General features: G+C 44.5%; 1 protein-coding gene across 4 annotated transcripts in view; it reads left to right on the forward strand.

The window, feature by feature from the left end:
• Nucleotides 1-16,455, forward strand: part of Sntg2 (syntrophin gamma 2) — a 203,156-nt gene that overhangs the window by 115,876 nt on the left and 70,825 nt on the right. For all 4 annotated transcript variants that reach the window (XM_050126549.1, XM_050126548.1, XM_050126551.1 and 1 more), the window contains exons 9-11: nt 251-378; nt 13,760-13,889; nt 15,666-15,704. In XM_050126549.1, the coding sequence (XP_049982506.1) occupies nt 251-378; nt 13,760-13,889; nt 15,666-15,704 (297 nt within the window). The remainder of the gene's footprint in view (nt 1-250; nt 379-13,759; nt 13,890-15,665; nt 15,705-16,455) is intronic.

Below are 16,455 nucleotides of genomic sequence, written 5' to 3' on the forward strand. Positions count from 1 at the left end.
CTCTGCCCTCTTCTTTAGCTTTCTCCCCTTCTTTGCAAAAATACTATTTAAAATCTATTTTTAAAAGCTTTTGTATTCAAGTACAAGTGCTGCTTTCTGTCTGAATCTCTGGGAAGTGATCTTGTAGGCTTTCTTCAGTTGAAGTGGGCTGATCTGGGTGTTGTGGGATGGGTGCCTCAGCTATAAGCCTCTCCAGAGAGCAGTGTTCTGACTGGTCCTGTGTCAACTGACTCTTGCTTATTTCACACAGGCTCCATCATCACCTTCCTCACCCATAGCTAATGAACCAAAGTATGAGAAGCGCTGGCTAGACACCCTGTCAGTCCCTTTGTCCATGGCGCGGATCTCCAGGTATAAAGCTGGAACAGAAAGACTCAGGTACGTGACCGATGTCAGAAGTGGGGAACAACTGATGAACCTGGCCCTGCAAAGAAAGGCAGTGAACTCATCACTGTGGGAATGTCTGATAAACCCTGCATTCTGCCAATTCCATCCACTGCTTCAGAGTCTGATAGCGCATCTGGCAAGCACGGGCATTGTCTCTGCAGTGTAGCATTTGAGGAGGTATCGAAGGCCAAGAGGAAAGGAATGCAAAAGCAATTGGAGTGGTTGATCTTCATTTTATTTTATTTTTTTAAATAGAAGCTATTTTCCCTTCTAGCAAGAGCAATTGTCCATGCTTAGGAAATAGTCCAAGAAGAAGAAATTCTGTCTTCAGCTTTAAGTATCAACAGAATAGGTTCAATTATAAAAGATTGTATACTTTTTCTAAATTGCAAATAGATACTGAAAAGCCATTTAACCTTAGTGATCTTCATTTTCCTCATTAATAAAGTAAGAGGGTTAGGCCAGCTCGTGTGTTCAATAAATGCTACTTGTTTGGAAGTCATGTTAACTATGTAGTTTCAAGAAGTATCCGTGAAGCCTCATGTACATTTCCGGGTAGGCTGAGAGTCCAGAGCTCCTTGCTTGAGTTTTGAGAGAAGCCAGATGCAGGGAATGGTGACCTGCCTACCAGTTCCAGTTAGCAAAGGCACATCATAGACATCTTGTTGGCCACTGAGCCCTGTGTTAAAATATGTGTGTGGCTGAACTGTTTGACACATGGTGTGGGTATAGTATTGTATAAAGGTGCACTGTATGATGAGTGCTGTGAGCATGTATGTGTTCTCAGGCTCCTTTTGTATAGATACATGGTGATCTATGTATTTATGGGGAGACAATGTGATATTTCACACACAATATGTGGTAACTGAATCAGGATAATGACCTCAAGATTTGTTGTCATTGTTAGGGGTGGAGAGATGGCTTAGTGGTTAAGAACCTATACTGTTAAACCAGAGGACTTACATTTGGTCCCTAGGACCCACGCTGTATTTTATAACCACCTGCAACTCCAGCTTCATGGAATCCAGCAGTAGCTTCTGGTTTCCACAGGCAGCTGCGCTCACATGTGCATGCCCCCAGACTCTCCACATGCATAACACACATTTAAAATGAAAAGAAATCATTTCTTTATTTAGAAGGAGTGGGAGCAGAGGCAGGAAGGGGGAGATTGGGAGTGGGCAGAGTTTGTCTCTTAAAGGGACAGGGTACCCAGGTGACAGGGCAGGCCAGCATACTTATAACATTCCTAATCCTTGGAAATGCCATGTAACTACATCTACCTTTAATTTTCTTCATCAATGCTTTATAAAAAGGTTTTAGTGATCAGACACTAAACTTCCTTAAACTTCCTCCTGTTTTATTATTTTGCAAAGGGAATTGTTTCTTTAATTCATTTTTGTACAGTTTGTTCCCAGCGTTCAGATTTTGCGTGCTGATTTTGCATCTTCTAGCTGTCGTGAGCCCACGTGTCAGTTTGAATGGCCTGTGTGCATTGTTGAAAATGTGTGTGTGTGTGTGTGTGTGTGTGAAGTCTTTTGGTGTTTTCTGTAGGTTAGCTCAATCCCATTTCTTCCTTTCCTGTACAGATGTGTAGGTTTCCCATTTTCTTGCCTACTTCCTGGGTAGTATTCCCAGTGCTGTGCCAAACAGAGGTGGTGAGAATAGACACCCTCTCTTGTTCCCAGTTACAGAGGAAGTATTCGCCATTTCATCAGGGTATGATGTATGCTATGGTCTTTTACACTCCTTGGTTTTGTTGAGGTATAATCCATCCTGAAATTTTTGAGAATGCTTTTTATTATGAGATGATATCAAGTTTTATCAAATGTTTCTTCTGTACCCATTGAAATGGACATGTGACTTTTACCCTTTATTCTCTTGGCATGGCGTGTCATCTTTATTGTGTGTACTCCATAATCCTTTCATCTCATGGACTAATTCCAGTTGGCTACACGAATGATCACTTAATTATCCTGTTGGATGTGTTTGTCAATGTGCATGTGTTCCTTATACTAGTGTTTTCTTGTAGTGTCTTTCTGGCTTTGGGCTCAGACAAAGGGTAATGTTAGTCTTTTGGAATTGCTTTAGATGTATTCTATCTTCTCCGATTCTTTGGAAGAGTTTGAGAAGTGATGGTGTTCCTTTTTTGAAGGTTTTATAGAACTCAGTAATGCCACCAGGTCCCCACATTTTCTTTGATGAGAATCAAAACTCTTCATTTGGCTCACTAAGGTTTTCTCTCTTACTATGATTCAGTGTTAGTCATGTGTGTGTTTCTTGGAACTTATCTTCTAGATAATCCTAATATTCTAGATTATCCAAATAATTAATATCAATTGTTCCCAATTGCCACATATGTTCCTTTGTGATCCTATAGGCTATTTCCAATATCTTCTTGTTCATTTCTGAGTTGGAATTTCTCTTTTTTTTAATCTTTCCACATTTTTATCAATTTTATCTTTTCAAAGAATCACCATATAGTTTTATTATACTTTTTGTTGCCTTTATTTATGTCTTATCTGTTTTTGTTGTTCTTGTTTGTTTTGGAGAGAAATATGTGCACACAAATACTCACACATGCTTACACACACCATGCACACACACATACCCACAAATATTATTTTCAGTTCTTCTTCTCTATGAACTGAGACAAGTCTGTCTATAGATAGCTTTGTAGAAGTTGGGGGTGGTGATCCACAATGCCCCTATAGGCTCACATGCTGACATTGTTACTGTTACTATAGTAACAGTATACTATACTATAGATCATGAGGATCTTGAGTATAGTGTGTATATGTGTGTGTGTGTATGATAAATGGAATTTATTAGGTTGGCTTACACACCAGGGACAGGGTAGTCCAGTGCCTGCCTAAACACTAGAGAGACCTAGGACCTGGTAGCTGTTCAGTCTGTGATGCTAGAGGCCTCAGAAGTCCCAGCCAGCATCAAAAGCCTGGGAGTTCCCTGAAAAGTCACCGGTGTCCAGCTTACCTGGAGAGAATGGAGAAGATGGAGCTTGGTGTCAGTGGAGGTTGGCAGCAGAGTGATAAACACACCCTGTACAGGAGAAAGTAGAGGTGGGCATTCCTGCTCTTGTCTCGAGCCTCTTCTTCAATCACAGCCACATGCTGTTACATGCCATCAACCATGGGGCAAAACTGATAAGCTTCCCAGTTCGTGTTCATACATTTGTATTGTTTAGCATTTTGTTCCTAACAGATTGGCGAATCCTTTGAGCACTGCCGTGATCACCATGGTGATAACTCCTTCAGCCTTTAGTCCAAAGGACAGCCTTGTCAGGCATTGTATTCCTACTTGGATTTTTTTTTCCTTCTAATACTGTAAATGCAGCATTCCAGCTCCACCTGACGGGTGTGGTTCCTCCTGAGATTTTTGGCCAAGAATCCGAAGGCTGTTCCCTTGTAGATGATACTTTGCTCTCTTTTGCTGCTTCAGAATTCTCTCTCTTGAGAATTGGATTAATATGACTGGCTCTGCTACTTTGAATTGATTACTCTAGGGATATCTCCAAGCTTTCTGGATCCCGATCTCTCTAGACTCATGATATTTCCTGACATTGCTTTCTGCCTGTTGCTTCTTCCCTCTCCATCTGGAACTTCCATCATGATCTATCAGCTCACCATGATTTATTTACTCTTTCTGATTTCTTGCTTTTCCCCACTCATTGCCTTGTTAAAATGACCTGCGTTTTGACTTCACTGATTTGTCTTGCATGATTAAATCAACTATTCAGACTGCATCTGCAGCAGAAGCCACAGTTGATGGATGTGAGCGTTCTAAGGGGCATGCATCTTCCTTTACCCTGGATAGGATGGACTGCGCCAAACTGAGTTCTCTGGGGCTAGTGTGAAGGATTTTGCACTGCAAACCTGGTTCTGGGTTCAGAGACTGGAGTATCTTCCTCTGGGTCTCTGAGGACACTGATGAAAGGCTGGAAAGATTCCTGGGAAGGAGGGCCACACTGCTCTGATCGGTGGCTGAAAGGAACCTGAGCCCAGACCACAAGGGCACCGTGGGAGACATTTCCTTCCAGTCTCATCCAGGCCAACCTTTCTTGGTGCATAGCCGTAAAGAACTGGAACTGAGATCCAAGTCTTTGAATCTCAGAGGAATCACTGCAGCATGCTGCCAGACAAGCCTGCCCTAGAGACTTCAGAAGTATCTCCCTCTAGAGCTCTGGCTGGAAATGGCATAGCTGCTCCATGACTAGAGTTGACAGGTGCTTACCTAGGCTCCAGACCTGTCAAGATCTACTAGACACTAAAACCACCAGGTCTGGCCCAGTGTCAGAAGTAGGTAGGTGTCTCATGTGGATTGCTTTGTTTCCTGGACCAGAGCCCAAAAGCCTTCAGGAACACTCAGGAGTTATTCAGCATTGGCTATTAGCAGGTCCTGGTGCAGTTAGCCATGTCTCCCCCTAGGTCCATATGTTTGTAGGACAGAGCTGGCCCCACAGCCAAGGGACCACACTGAGTCATGGGGAAACTCTCATATGATCAAACCTTCTTCTATGGCCCTTGCTGGAATGATTTTCAAAACAGGCTTTGTGCCAGGTATGGCTGTGATCAAGCCCTTTGGGGGTTAAGACTGTTTTAAAACTATACCACACAAGACAGAGAGTAGTTGTTGACTGAGAATCTGAGGGCAGAATATGTGGATATGAGACTAATACATATCAACTACCAGCATGTTCTCAGAGGGTCTCAGCAGAGGGCACAGTAAGCTCAACTCTGTAAATTCAGGAAGATTCCTGTGACCCTACAGCCATGTCACATTGCAGATGGCTCAGCCCCATACTGCAACTTTGAGTCCTGGGCTGGCTACCAAGGTGCCTCTCACAAGCACAGCTTGACCATTGATCACCGCTATGAAGAAGACTAGCTATTCATGGAGGGAAGCTCTACCGCACTGATTTTCTGTTGTGGAACAAATCAGTGGCGCATAGCCACTGACATATGTCAGTTACTACCTCTTACAGACCCTCAGTTAGGAGCCAGCCTGGCTTAGATAGTCACTGTCTGGGTTCATGCAAAGCCCAAAGCATTGGTCTTGCTGGTCCAATCATCAAGGCGAAAAAACAAGAGAATAAGTGTGCCAGCAGACACGGACAATCTTTCTGATAGTGAAGAATGTGTAGAAAAACTGAGCAGAGGGGTTGTGAAGCCCGAAGGCAATGGTTTGAGAAGAGAGTCAAGGTTTTAGAAAGGAGGCATAAACTGGGACGTGGGCTTGCCCCAGCTGCCGTCTGTGTTGGGGCTGCTTACAGGTGTTTCCAGCTGTTGTTCTTGCTGAACAAAAGGAGTGAGAGACAAGAGGAACAACACTTCACTGCCTCATGAGATGGTTTTGTGAAAGCAAGGTAAAGCCTAACCACAAGTGCAGAGGAGCGCGGAGATGCCTTGAGCAGATAAAGGTGACTGTCCCCAAAGAGAAGCAATTAGTCACCCACTTGACTGGATTCATAATCTATAGGTCTATAAAGAGACATACCTCTGGGAAGGTCTGTAAGGGTGATTCCTAGAAGGATTAACCAGGAAAGGAAGTCACCTCTGAGTGAATGGCACCTTCCAGTGGCAACCCAGATACAAGGAAGTCCAAAGGGAAACCTGCTCCCTTCGCCTAGTGACCTTTACTCTCAGCTAGTGAGTGTATCTATTCGGTTGCTGTTACTGTCATCCTTCACTCATACTGGAACCTATTGTGGGAGCTGCGGGTTGCATTCTGCCACCCAGCTCCCGCCACGGGCTAGATTTCCCGAAATAACAACACACAAATTGTATTCTTTTAAACAATGATTGGCCTATTATATCTAGCCTCTTCTTGGCTAACTCTCACACCTGGACTAGCCCATTTCTAATAATGTGTGTAGCACCCCAAGGTGCACTTACCAGGAAGATTCTAGCCTACATCCATCCTGGGTCAGAGTTTCATCGCATCTGCTTGGGAGAGGGGAGCATGGCGTTTGTCTGAGGCCTCTTACCTCACTTCCTCTTCCTCCCAGCATTCTGTTCTGTTTACTCCACCCACCTATGTTTGAAGCTATGAGGCCAAGCAGTGTCTTTATTACTTAACCAATGAAATCAACAGATTGATATATGACACTCCCACATCAGGAACCCATTTTCAGCCTTTCATTGTGGACTGAAGACCAGTGGCTCTTCAGAATCCTCCAGGATACACCAGGAACTAAGGCATCCATCTTTATGAGTTGAGTAGCTACCAGGTTCCTCCCGTCTCCAGAATGCAGGCATCATTGGACTTCATAGCCAAAGCTTTGTAACCTAATCTAATAAATCCCCTTGGAGATAGATAGATAGATAGATAGATAGATAGATAGATAGATAGATAGATAGATAGACAGACAGACTAGAGAGATTCCTTATTGGTTCTGTTTCTCTAGAGAACCCTAATGCATAAAGCTAAACAGTACAGGAGCCCACACTCACCCACCACCCTGTGTTACATGATCCTTTCCAAAAGGCACCGTTCCTATCCTTCCATACAAAGGACCCATTTCCACACCTTTTGTTTTATGCTGGCTTTGAAAAGAATAAGATCTTGTTCTTTCTGCACATCAGGAAATGGGAGCAGGAAGGAAAGGAAGAAAGAGAATTGGAGGAAGTGAAGACAACTTTGGGTCCCATTGCTCAATCTGTCCAGATTCTGAGAAGAACAATGAAGATTTATTTTATAACTCAGGGAAAACCCCATTTGTTTTGAAGTACTCCCCTTACATAAGAACCAGTGAGGACCAAATGAGCTTGGTGGAGTCAAAGCAGAATATTTAGGCATGTTGTAGATAAGCACGTTTTGCAAAGTGATAGTGCAAGACACAATTATCCCGATAAATGCTTCGATCTGTTTTGCAAAAGATGGTGCCATGTTTAAACACTCATTCCAAAAATAAAAAAAAAGGCCTTTCTATAGAATGTGTCAGGCAGTCAAGGTCTTTCAGAGTGCAGTGTTCCCAACACCTGTGAGCCTCTGGGACCAGCTTCACATAGTATGCAGGAAAAGAGTCCTGAAAGTCATTGGACTCAGCAGGAAGAGGGCCTGCTGTGAGAGGAAGGAGTGTAGTTCCTGATAGCAAAGATCAGGTCTAAATGGGGAGTTGTCAGTACTGGGTCCCGATGGACACCATCTAGCATGATGTTTATTCTGGAGCTTGGAAACGAGAGGAGGGGAGCAGCAGACTTAATCCTTCCTAGGACCAGGGAATCTTCTATTGGTACCAGGTAGCTGTGTTGGATGCCTTTGATGTGGGACACTGGCTTGTCTGCCCTGCTCTCCTACACCTTGTTCCATCCTGTCCAGGAAGGGCCCCTCTCTGCCTGGGGACCCCACAACCTTGCCTGCAGCAGCAGGCGATAGGATTACTGTTGCTTTCTCGAAGCATTGTCTTTAAATTCACAGATAACTTCATTTTATAGATAGAAGACTGAAGGAGGTAATGCCTCACTACATGAGCTCCTGATACCTGCTGTGCACCAGCTGCTCAATGGGCACGTAAATGAGCCAGTGGTCTGCAGTGGGCACTCAAATGAATCACTGTTCTGCGGAAGCCACAGAGACTTCTGATGGACTCTGGTCACTGCTACTTCGGCTAGTGACCCCTTGTGCATAATTGTCCTGATCTGAGTCCATGTAGGACCAGAAGCAAAATGCTGCTACAATTATCCCCTCAGATATCCCCACACTCACCTCTCCTGCTGCCACAACCAGTTATCTGTCTTCTAGATTGACGCACACATAATCGTTTCACCTAACTCCCTCCATGCCTGACTCCCTCCAACTCGGAGTCTGTCTCTCCGCCTGCATCCGATGTCAGCTTCTCCATGTAGAATCTTTCATTTCTATCTCTGAGGATGATTCATCTTGATTGCAAGGGATTAGTGCCCCATGTGCTGATGGACCCTGAAGCCTGCACTTTCAGACACAAAGATTGCTTCTTCGCTGCCGAGCAAGATAGAACTCATCACGAGTCCCCTCCCATTTGAAGGCTGAGTTGATTCTCCTTTCCTTTGTGGGTAGAGATTTAATTGGTTCTCAAGATCTGAAATGGAAATAAATAGGAAGAGGTTTTAAAGCCGGGAGAATGGATTCACAATGGATGAAAGAGGCATAACAGCAGGCATGGCTTTCTCCCCAGAGCTTGTCCCTGGCCTCCCGCAGTGCTCACGGATCTTTCATCTCAGTCAGTGTCAGACTGGCATCTGACTCTGCTGCTCCTGACCCACTGCTGTAGGCAAAGTCATTTTCTTGACTGTCTGTCCTCAGTTTACCGCATCCCCATCTCCGCAACAAAGTTAAGGAACCTCAGTGGCAGGGGAGTTCGCAGTAGTAAAGAAAAGGATCCAGTCACTGCTTCTTATCCAGGAAAGTTAATACCAGGTCCAGAGAGCCTTGGTTGGAAGAGGAGATGAAGAAGGTTCTAGAGACACGGACTCTGTCCCTGTGTGTGAAGTGACCTCAGGGCTCACTCTAGCTCCTTCAGTGTAGTCTGAACTCAAAGCTGCACAGGCCAGGCACCTGACAGCATCAGCAATCTGCCTTCCGCCATGGACTGTGGAGACCCAGATCAGCTATGGTGGCTGGTCCTCATAACTCTCTGGTGAATTGCCCACTTTGATCTCACATCTAAGAAGTGGTAATAGAGCTCGCAATGGGGTCTTTAAAAGGACACTGATGTCGCTAGACCTTTCCTCTGTAACCCACAAAGACCAAGTCTCTCCCAAGGAAACTCTTCTGCCCAGATTCCTTTTCTGGCACAGACTGTCTTGCCTGTGCAGAGTGGAGAGGAGACACCTCAAGCTGCACTTTGCAAATGCGTTCTGCTTCTTGCTCAGATTAGAACTGATCCTATAAAGGTAAAGCGTTCGCCCCGTATCAATTTTGTAGCATAGAGGTGTTATTTTTCTTTACCTAGATAAGGTCCTGTTCAAAGCTCCTGCTGGTTTTCCCAGGCAGCGTTTGACTCCTGTGCATCTACAGCCTGCAGCTGCAGTCTTGCCCCAGAAGGAAAGACTAAAATGACAGCCATTGGCCATCATAGCCAACGAAGTATAACCAAACCCAAAACAGAAACCAGGTTCAAACGAATTGTGAGGTTGGGGAAGAATGAACCATGTGCCCCTGGAAACAGCGGTTGCCATGGTTTCAATGCACAGGGATCTTACAGTTTCTCCAGATCAGACATCTTCACTGTCAGGAAGCTAAGAGAGGGCTGGAGTCAGAAGCCCCTCCTTTCTCCTGACCTGACTGTGGGTCCTTGCCTTTGCCAGCCTGGGCTGATAAGTCAGCTTGGGTAAGTGATTAGCACGTACACATCAGTTTCTAAATCTCAGTAGTGGCCCCTTCTTCATATGGTGAAGGTAACGCCACTGCAATGTTTGAAAACTGATGTGCCATGTTTTATTTACAAAAGAAAGGGTCGCTGCTAGCTGGCTCCCTCGATTGTTTATAGAATGTGTGAGCATCTTCAGATTTTCCCCCATATTATTAAACCTTCTACTTCAAAGACTTACAGAGAAATACAGGGAGAATTAATAAGTCATTTGAAAAAGCACAAGAATTCTCTGCACGCTGTTGACCTGTTTGAAAACACATGTAACTCCGGCTATAGGTGATCCAACTCCCCCTTCTACTTTTCAGGGGTACCCATTCACACATGTACATAAACACATGTATATAAAAAGAATTTATTATATCTTTAAAAGACAGAAATAGGAGAGGGACATAAGATTTTATATTCTTGCCTTTTTAACTATCTGAGGATTCTTTCTACATCTCTTTCTCCATTACCCCCTCTCTTCCTCCCTCTTCCCCTCTTCCTCTCAGTGCACAAGGATCTTACAGTTTCTCCAGATCAGACAGCTTCACTATCAGGAGCTAAGAGAGGGCTCTCTCCTTTTCTCCCTTTCTCTATCCCTCTCCTCTTCTTGAGACAGGGTCTGACATATTTATAACTGAGACTGGCCTTGAACTGACCACCCCATCTCTCCCCACTGAGCTCAGTGAAAACCTTTCCTCATTTTCTCACCTCTATAAAAATCAGTAGAATACCAGCCAGAAAACATTGCCGGAGGCTCCTTGGAGCAGAATTTAAACACCACGTGACTAAGAACTTGTTTGCAATTTCCTGCCAGTATCCTCATGAAACAGAAAGGCACAAGTGACCAGAGGGTTTGTTTCTATGTTGAGCAACGTGCTTGGTGTGGATGAATCATAGCTTGTCCCAGCTCCACGAGCATCTGGACAGTGTGGTTCCCTGGTACACGAGACCCTTCAGAAAGCCAATATATTTGCTTATGACATCTTCTCAGAAAACACTTGGAACATCAGTTAGCATTTGATCTTGCAATGAAAAGGAGACTTCTAGTGGAACACATTAAAAAATAACAAGTTTAGAAATTGTGATGCAAATAAGGATGCAGGTTTAAAAATGAGGAGTCTGATTGACAGACAAATGCATATCCTACCTCCATTACTGAACTCTGTTGTAGAATCAATATGTTGTCTTTAACTGACTTTGTGACAGTCTAACAGGTTTTCATCTGAGGAAGGCATAAGCGGATTTCTGTGTGGTTACCAATACGGATATGGGTGTTGGAGTGAGATTGGATGGACAGCAGCAGAGAATGCAGAACCTTCAGGAAGGAGTTGCTGCTTGAGATTCTACTGTCCCTTCAGCCCTATATGGGCTTTGCAGGGCTCAGTGAGACTGAATAGCAGTTAGTTGTATATGAGGCCTGATGACCATGCAGGTGGATGCCACAGCACCCTGGGAAACAGCCCTGTCCTGGGAGAGGGGCATCTTGGGGATCTCAAACCTTGCTGGAGTAGGCGCAAGGCTTTGGGTCTCAGGACACGTCGATGCAGAAGGAGCTCTGAATGGCATTCCAGAAGCTTGAAGAAAGAGAGGCAGGGGTCATTATTTCCAGGAAGAGCTCAAGTACACTGTGGCAGGCTCCATCCACCTTCCACAGCCTTCATTGGAGTTTTCCTCTGACGTATAATGTATTTTTACATAATACTTTCATAAAACATAATCAAATCCTGTCAAATTCTATTGTTCCCATTGTCACTGTTTACTGAGATTCTATTCATAGCCAGACAAGGGCTAGACTTGACTCCATCCCCAAAGGTCTTCTGACATCACCCTGGGTGGGTGGTACCCTCACCACTGAAAAATGATGACTAGAACCCTAGAGTCTGCTTGTTTTACTGTTTATCTGAGGGGTGAAGAGGGATTGTATCCAGATCCACGTCCTTCTGAGACCTGCTTCATCTTCTAGACTGAATTTATCACCTTTGTATCTATTTTCAGGCTCTCAATCATTTTTACCAGAAAGCTTAGGATATTGGTCTGACATTTTGCTTATTTTAGTATCTGTATGTTTGGTAGTTGAGGTACTTTGGTCTTTTAGAAGAGCCTGGTTGCACGTTTCTTGTTCTGTGATTTACACATCTGTTGGTCTGCAGTATTTTCTATATTTGGGAGGCAGCAGGACTCCGAGTCTTCACATCTGCCATACAGAGAACATCAGCACACCAACACTCATTTCTGTTGCAGAAACCTTCCTGGGGAAGGGGGGCTAGTTTTTAGGGACGCATGCCCCGTTAGCATCTCCAGCTTTACCGGTCAGTCTTGGTGGTCCCTCTGCTGGTTGCTTCTCTCTCCAGCTGCTTCACCATGCAAGTTGCTCCTTGGTGAGCTCTCTCCTCCTCACAGCCTGACCCTGCAGGGTGGACAGCTCCTATTTTCCATTTCTAGACAAGACGTGTCCCTAGTGCCCACACGCGACTGTTCCACCACCCACTCCCAGCTCTGCTCAGGAAGCATCGCAAGCAAACAGATGGCCCAAACTGTGTCCCTGGTCTGGCGTTCTTCACATATTGGGTCCAGTTACTCTGGCACAACTGCTGATTATTCCAGCTATGCTTCTGTGCATCCAGCTAAACCTTGTGTTCACTGTTGATTTTTCTCTTCCCATGATCTGAGTCCAATCTCTTGACTAATTTCCCGTCTTCAGCCATCTCCCCAGGCTGCCTTTCCTAAGCACCCTCCTTGCCTGGTTACTCCAGCACTTACTAGTCCTCTCTCATTCCCCACTGTCCCTTTGGCCCATTTTCAATACATTTTTTTTTCTTTTTATCTTTTTTTGCCAATTTATCATCCATTTCCGATCATGCTGTTTCTTTGCTCAAAGCCTCCTGGTGACCTCCTCTTGCAGTTAGAATGAAGTCCATGTCCTTGCAATGTCCAAAATAAACACAAGGAAGCATTTTTAATGCTGTTCAGTGCCACATAGAGAAAGTGATCATTTGTCATAGAACATGCAGATCTGCGGCAGCTACGTAGGGAACAGGTAACCTTGAAATAGAGAAGTCAGAGACAAATGGCTCAACCAAGAAGACACAAGGGAAAGAAGCAACTGGAAACAGTCATGTAAAGGCTGTAGTAAAAATGCCCGGTCCATTTCTTAAGCCATCCTGTTGGCTGTCCGTGCCTTCCCTGTAGGTTCATCCTCTGGCAAGGTTTTCAAAACTACACGCATCACCCTTCATACTCCACCAGGCTGAAAAGTCAGCTGGAAACAATTAGATGCTTCATTCTCATTCAAGAAGTGCCAATTAAGGTGGGGACAGCAGGGGAGACACCTGTTTTAAAAAGAAAGATCGCTCACTCCTGGGAAGCTGCTTTGAGAGCTGCTCACACCCAGGAAGGTCTTGGTCCACCTCCTCCTCTTAAGCCCTCATCTTGGGTAGCAGGACCAAATGCTGAGAGGTTGTTACAGCACAGGTTAGAGCAGACTGTGCATGTGCAATAGGGGATTTAAGGACTTTTCCATAAGGAAAGTGCTGGGATTAAGTCAGCCTAATATCAGTCATGCCCCATGTTCACACCAAAGCAAGGACCTGAGGCTTCTCCAGAGCCCTACGGTCCATCCTAAGTACATGCACGAGGAAGTGTTGTCTGATGTCATGCTAGGTTCCATGAGATAAATGGGCTTCAAAGCAACTACAGCTAATATGCTGTAGTTTCTATTAAAGAGAAACTCTGAGATTTCAGACAGAACAAGGCTTCATCCCCATCTGCCCTGCTTTCCTTGTTCCTGTTGTATTAGAAATGGTTCCTAGTGAGGAAATTCAGTGTGGATTTTCGTTTTGGTAAAGCTAACCTATTATGCCTGTTGTCTAGGAGAGTAGGACTGTCTGCTCTTTCCTAGGTGTATCACAGCTGAGCCTAGGGCAGCAGGGGCTGGAAGTGCCTGTTCCCTGCTTGATGGTCCGGCGTAGCATCATTCTCTCCCAGGTGACAGCCTCCCTGGTGTCTTCTCTTCTGCTGTAGGTCCAGTGCATTTGAGGTGCTGGCCCTGGATGGAACCAGCACAGGAGTCCTTCAGTTCTCCACTGCCCAGGACTGTGCGGACTGGCTGCGTGCAATCTCAGCCAACATCAGTGACCTGACGCTTCAACATGTGAGCATCTGGCCCAGGACTTACTCTCTCCATGTTTCCATTAGCGGTAGTAATGAGAATGTTCCAAGTTTGATTAACCCACTGCAAGGTTTGGTCTGCATGCAGAACGTATACTTGTTTCAACAGATCAAATATCCAACTCAAATAACTAAAACTTAAGCTATTAAAATGTGTCTAGATATAGACATTTGGAAACTTTCAGGCTAATTCTCTCCCTGTCTCTGTCTCCATCCTTCCCATCTCTCTCGATACACAATAGAGTTCTCTCTCTTTCTCTCTCTCTCTCTCTCTCTTTCCCCCCCTCTCTCTCTCTCTCTCTCTCTCTCTCTCTCTCTCTCTCTCTCTGTAAATCCAAATATGTTAAATTCAACGTGGCGATTTTATTTGGATAAACTACTAACTGGGATAAAAATATGATATGTACATCCTGGATACCCTAATTTTCTCTGGGCTTCTCAAATATATGCACACATGTACACACATGTACATGAGCACAAACTAACACACACACACACACAAATCATGAGAATTTTTAGAATTTTTCCCCCTGGAGAATGCCATTATTCCAATGAACATTTATTTTTAAAAAATTAAAAAGGCCATACCTATCCAAAAACACACGCTGTGTCTCACTGAAGGCATCTGGGTCAGAAAAAAAGTATCCGGTGCCCTTGGGTGATAGGTTTAGTGTTCAAAGTCAGTAAGATTTGTATATAAAAGAATGAATAGAGATGGTTAGGAGAAGGAGAACATCAGCTCCTTCTTCAGTCTCTGGTGAAGAACGACAAGCTGTAGCTATGGAGGTATGGCGGGGCTGGCCCCATAACCAAAGGCTTGGCCCAGCTCTTATCCTCACCCCCTCCAAATTCCCATGCTGTGTGTTTGTGCCCCATTCCTCAGCCTGGTGCAACCTGTGATACTCTGAGCCACTGTCTCGTGCCTGCTGCCCCCTCATTGCTCACCCCCTGCCTTGTCCTGCCCATGGCTAGGCAGAAGTTGGTTGAATAATCTGAGATGTTTAGGGATGCAGTGATGGGCGAGATTTCTATCCTGAAGACACCAGAGCCATTTTTATACTAATGTATAAAGAAGCACCTTCCTATGTTCTTGGTTTTAATATTCCATACTTTGAATCCCTAGGGTGTAGATAGATTTTTTTCAATTAAATAACTAGACAAATAAGCAAAGCCAAAAGAGACAGGTGGGGTTTGATTGGCATCTGAAGAAATATCAGTCAGTACAGGGTGCTCCTGATTGGATGACTATTGAAGGTGACTCCTGGGCTCCATGGCAGGGCAGACATGTGGGCTCACAGTCTTGGGTGTATTTTCTTCAGGACCACCATTTCTTCACTGGTAAAATTATTGAAAGTGACATCTACAGGGTTTGGGAAAAGGAGTAAAGAATCAACTATCCACTGTGGTCACTGGTCATTGCAGTTTGATGCTGTGGCACAGAGGCCATCCTCCCTCTTTCTTCTCATGTGTTTAAGCATCTGTCATCCCTCAGCTGCTCTCCCTTCAATGGCTGGCACTTGGGAACAATGACATCAGTGTGTCTCCACACTTCCTTTTGTTTCATTGTTTACCTGCTTCAAGAATGACTGTGGTCAAGTGTGTGTTTGCTCTGCTTTGAAGATAAGCCCAACATAAAGGGAAAAAAATCTTCCAAGGAAGTGTCCTGGGTTGATTAATTTGAGCTACCATTTAGACAGGCTGAAAAATGAAGGAATTGATGTATGTGGCACACTGACCCCTTGCTGTCTTCCCTCCACAGATGAAGATGGCGAATAAATGCTGCTCTCCCTGTGACCAGGTAGGTGTGTGCCTTCAGCTCAGTAGGATAACAAACCCCCAAAGTAGATGCTTCCTTTTGTGAAATTTAGATAGGAAAATGCTAGTGAGAGTCAAGCTGAATTTGATAGACTCTGACCCACGTGTGAACTCAATGCTCTTTATTTATGAAGAAACACATTCGGGGACTGTTCTGATTGCCTGTGTTTAAATGTAGATAAATGTGGTCTGTGGGTTGTATCCAGTAGAAAATGTGATTTGAGCAGGTGTTTAGAGAGGACTGTGTGAGCCCAGAGGAGATTTAAGATGGAGAGAGGCCTGTGTAACTTGGGATCATGTTGTCAGGTGATGCTGTTGACTCAACAGCATCGTTCTCATCTCCAAGGGAATAAGAGAGTTTGCTCTGGAGTCAAATTTCAGTAACCGTGGCCGGAAGTCTAGGTAAAAGTTCTCCACAGATACCGTATCCCAGTGTGGTAACAGTCTCTTGAAGTTTCTATGGTAACAGAACAAAGAAATTCATAGATAAAGGCACTTTCCAAATACAGTGATGGAACATCATGTAGGTTGTGTCTAGCAAAGTCGGGAAATCTCTACTGACGGTTCCACATCTTATCCAGTGGTGTTCTTGGCTTAGGAGCTGGTGGCAGCTCATGGTCTATTAATCAATCTGTAGTGATGAGGTGAGCAGGTCTGCTTTTAATTTCGCCTGGCTCCCGCATGGTTAGCTTTACACCCAAAATAACAACATACAAATTGTATTCATTTAAACA

This window comes from Alexandromys fortis, unplaced genomic scaffold (assembly GCF_014885135.2).
Source record: "Alexandromys fortis isolate MF-2015 unplaced genomic scaffold, M_Fortis_MF-2015_v1.1 scaffold_237, whole genome shotgun sequence".
In the NCBI taxonomy this organism is placed as follows: Eukaryota; Metazoa; Chordata; class Mammalia; order Rodentia; family Cricetidae; genus Alexandromys; species Alexandromys fortis.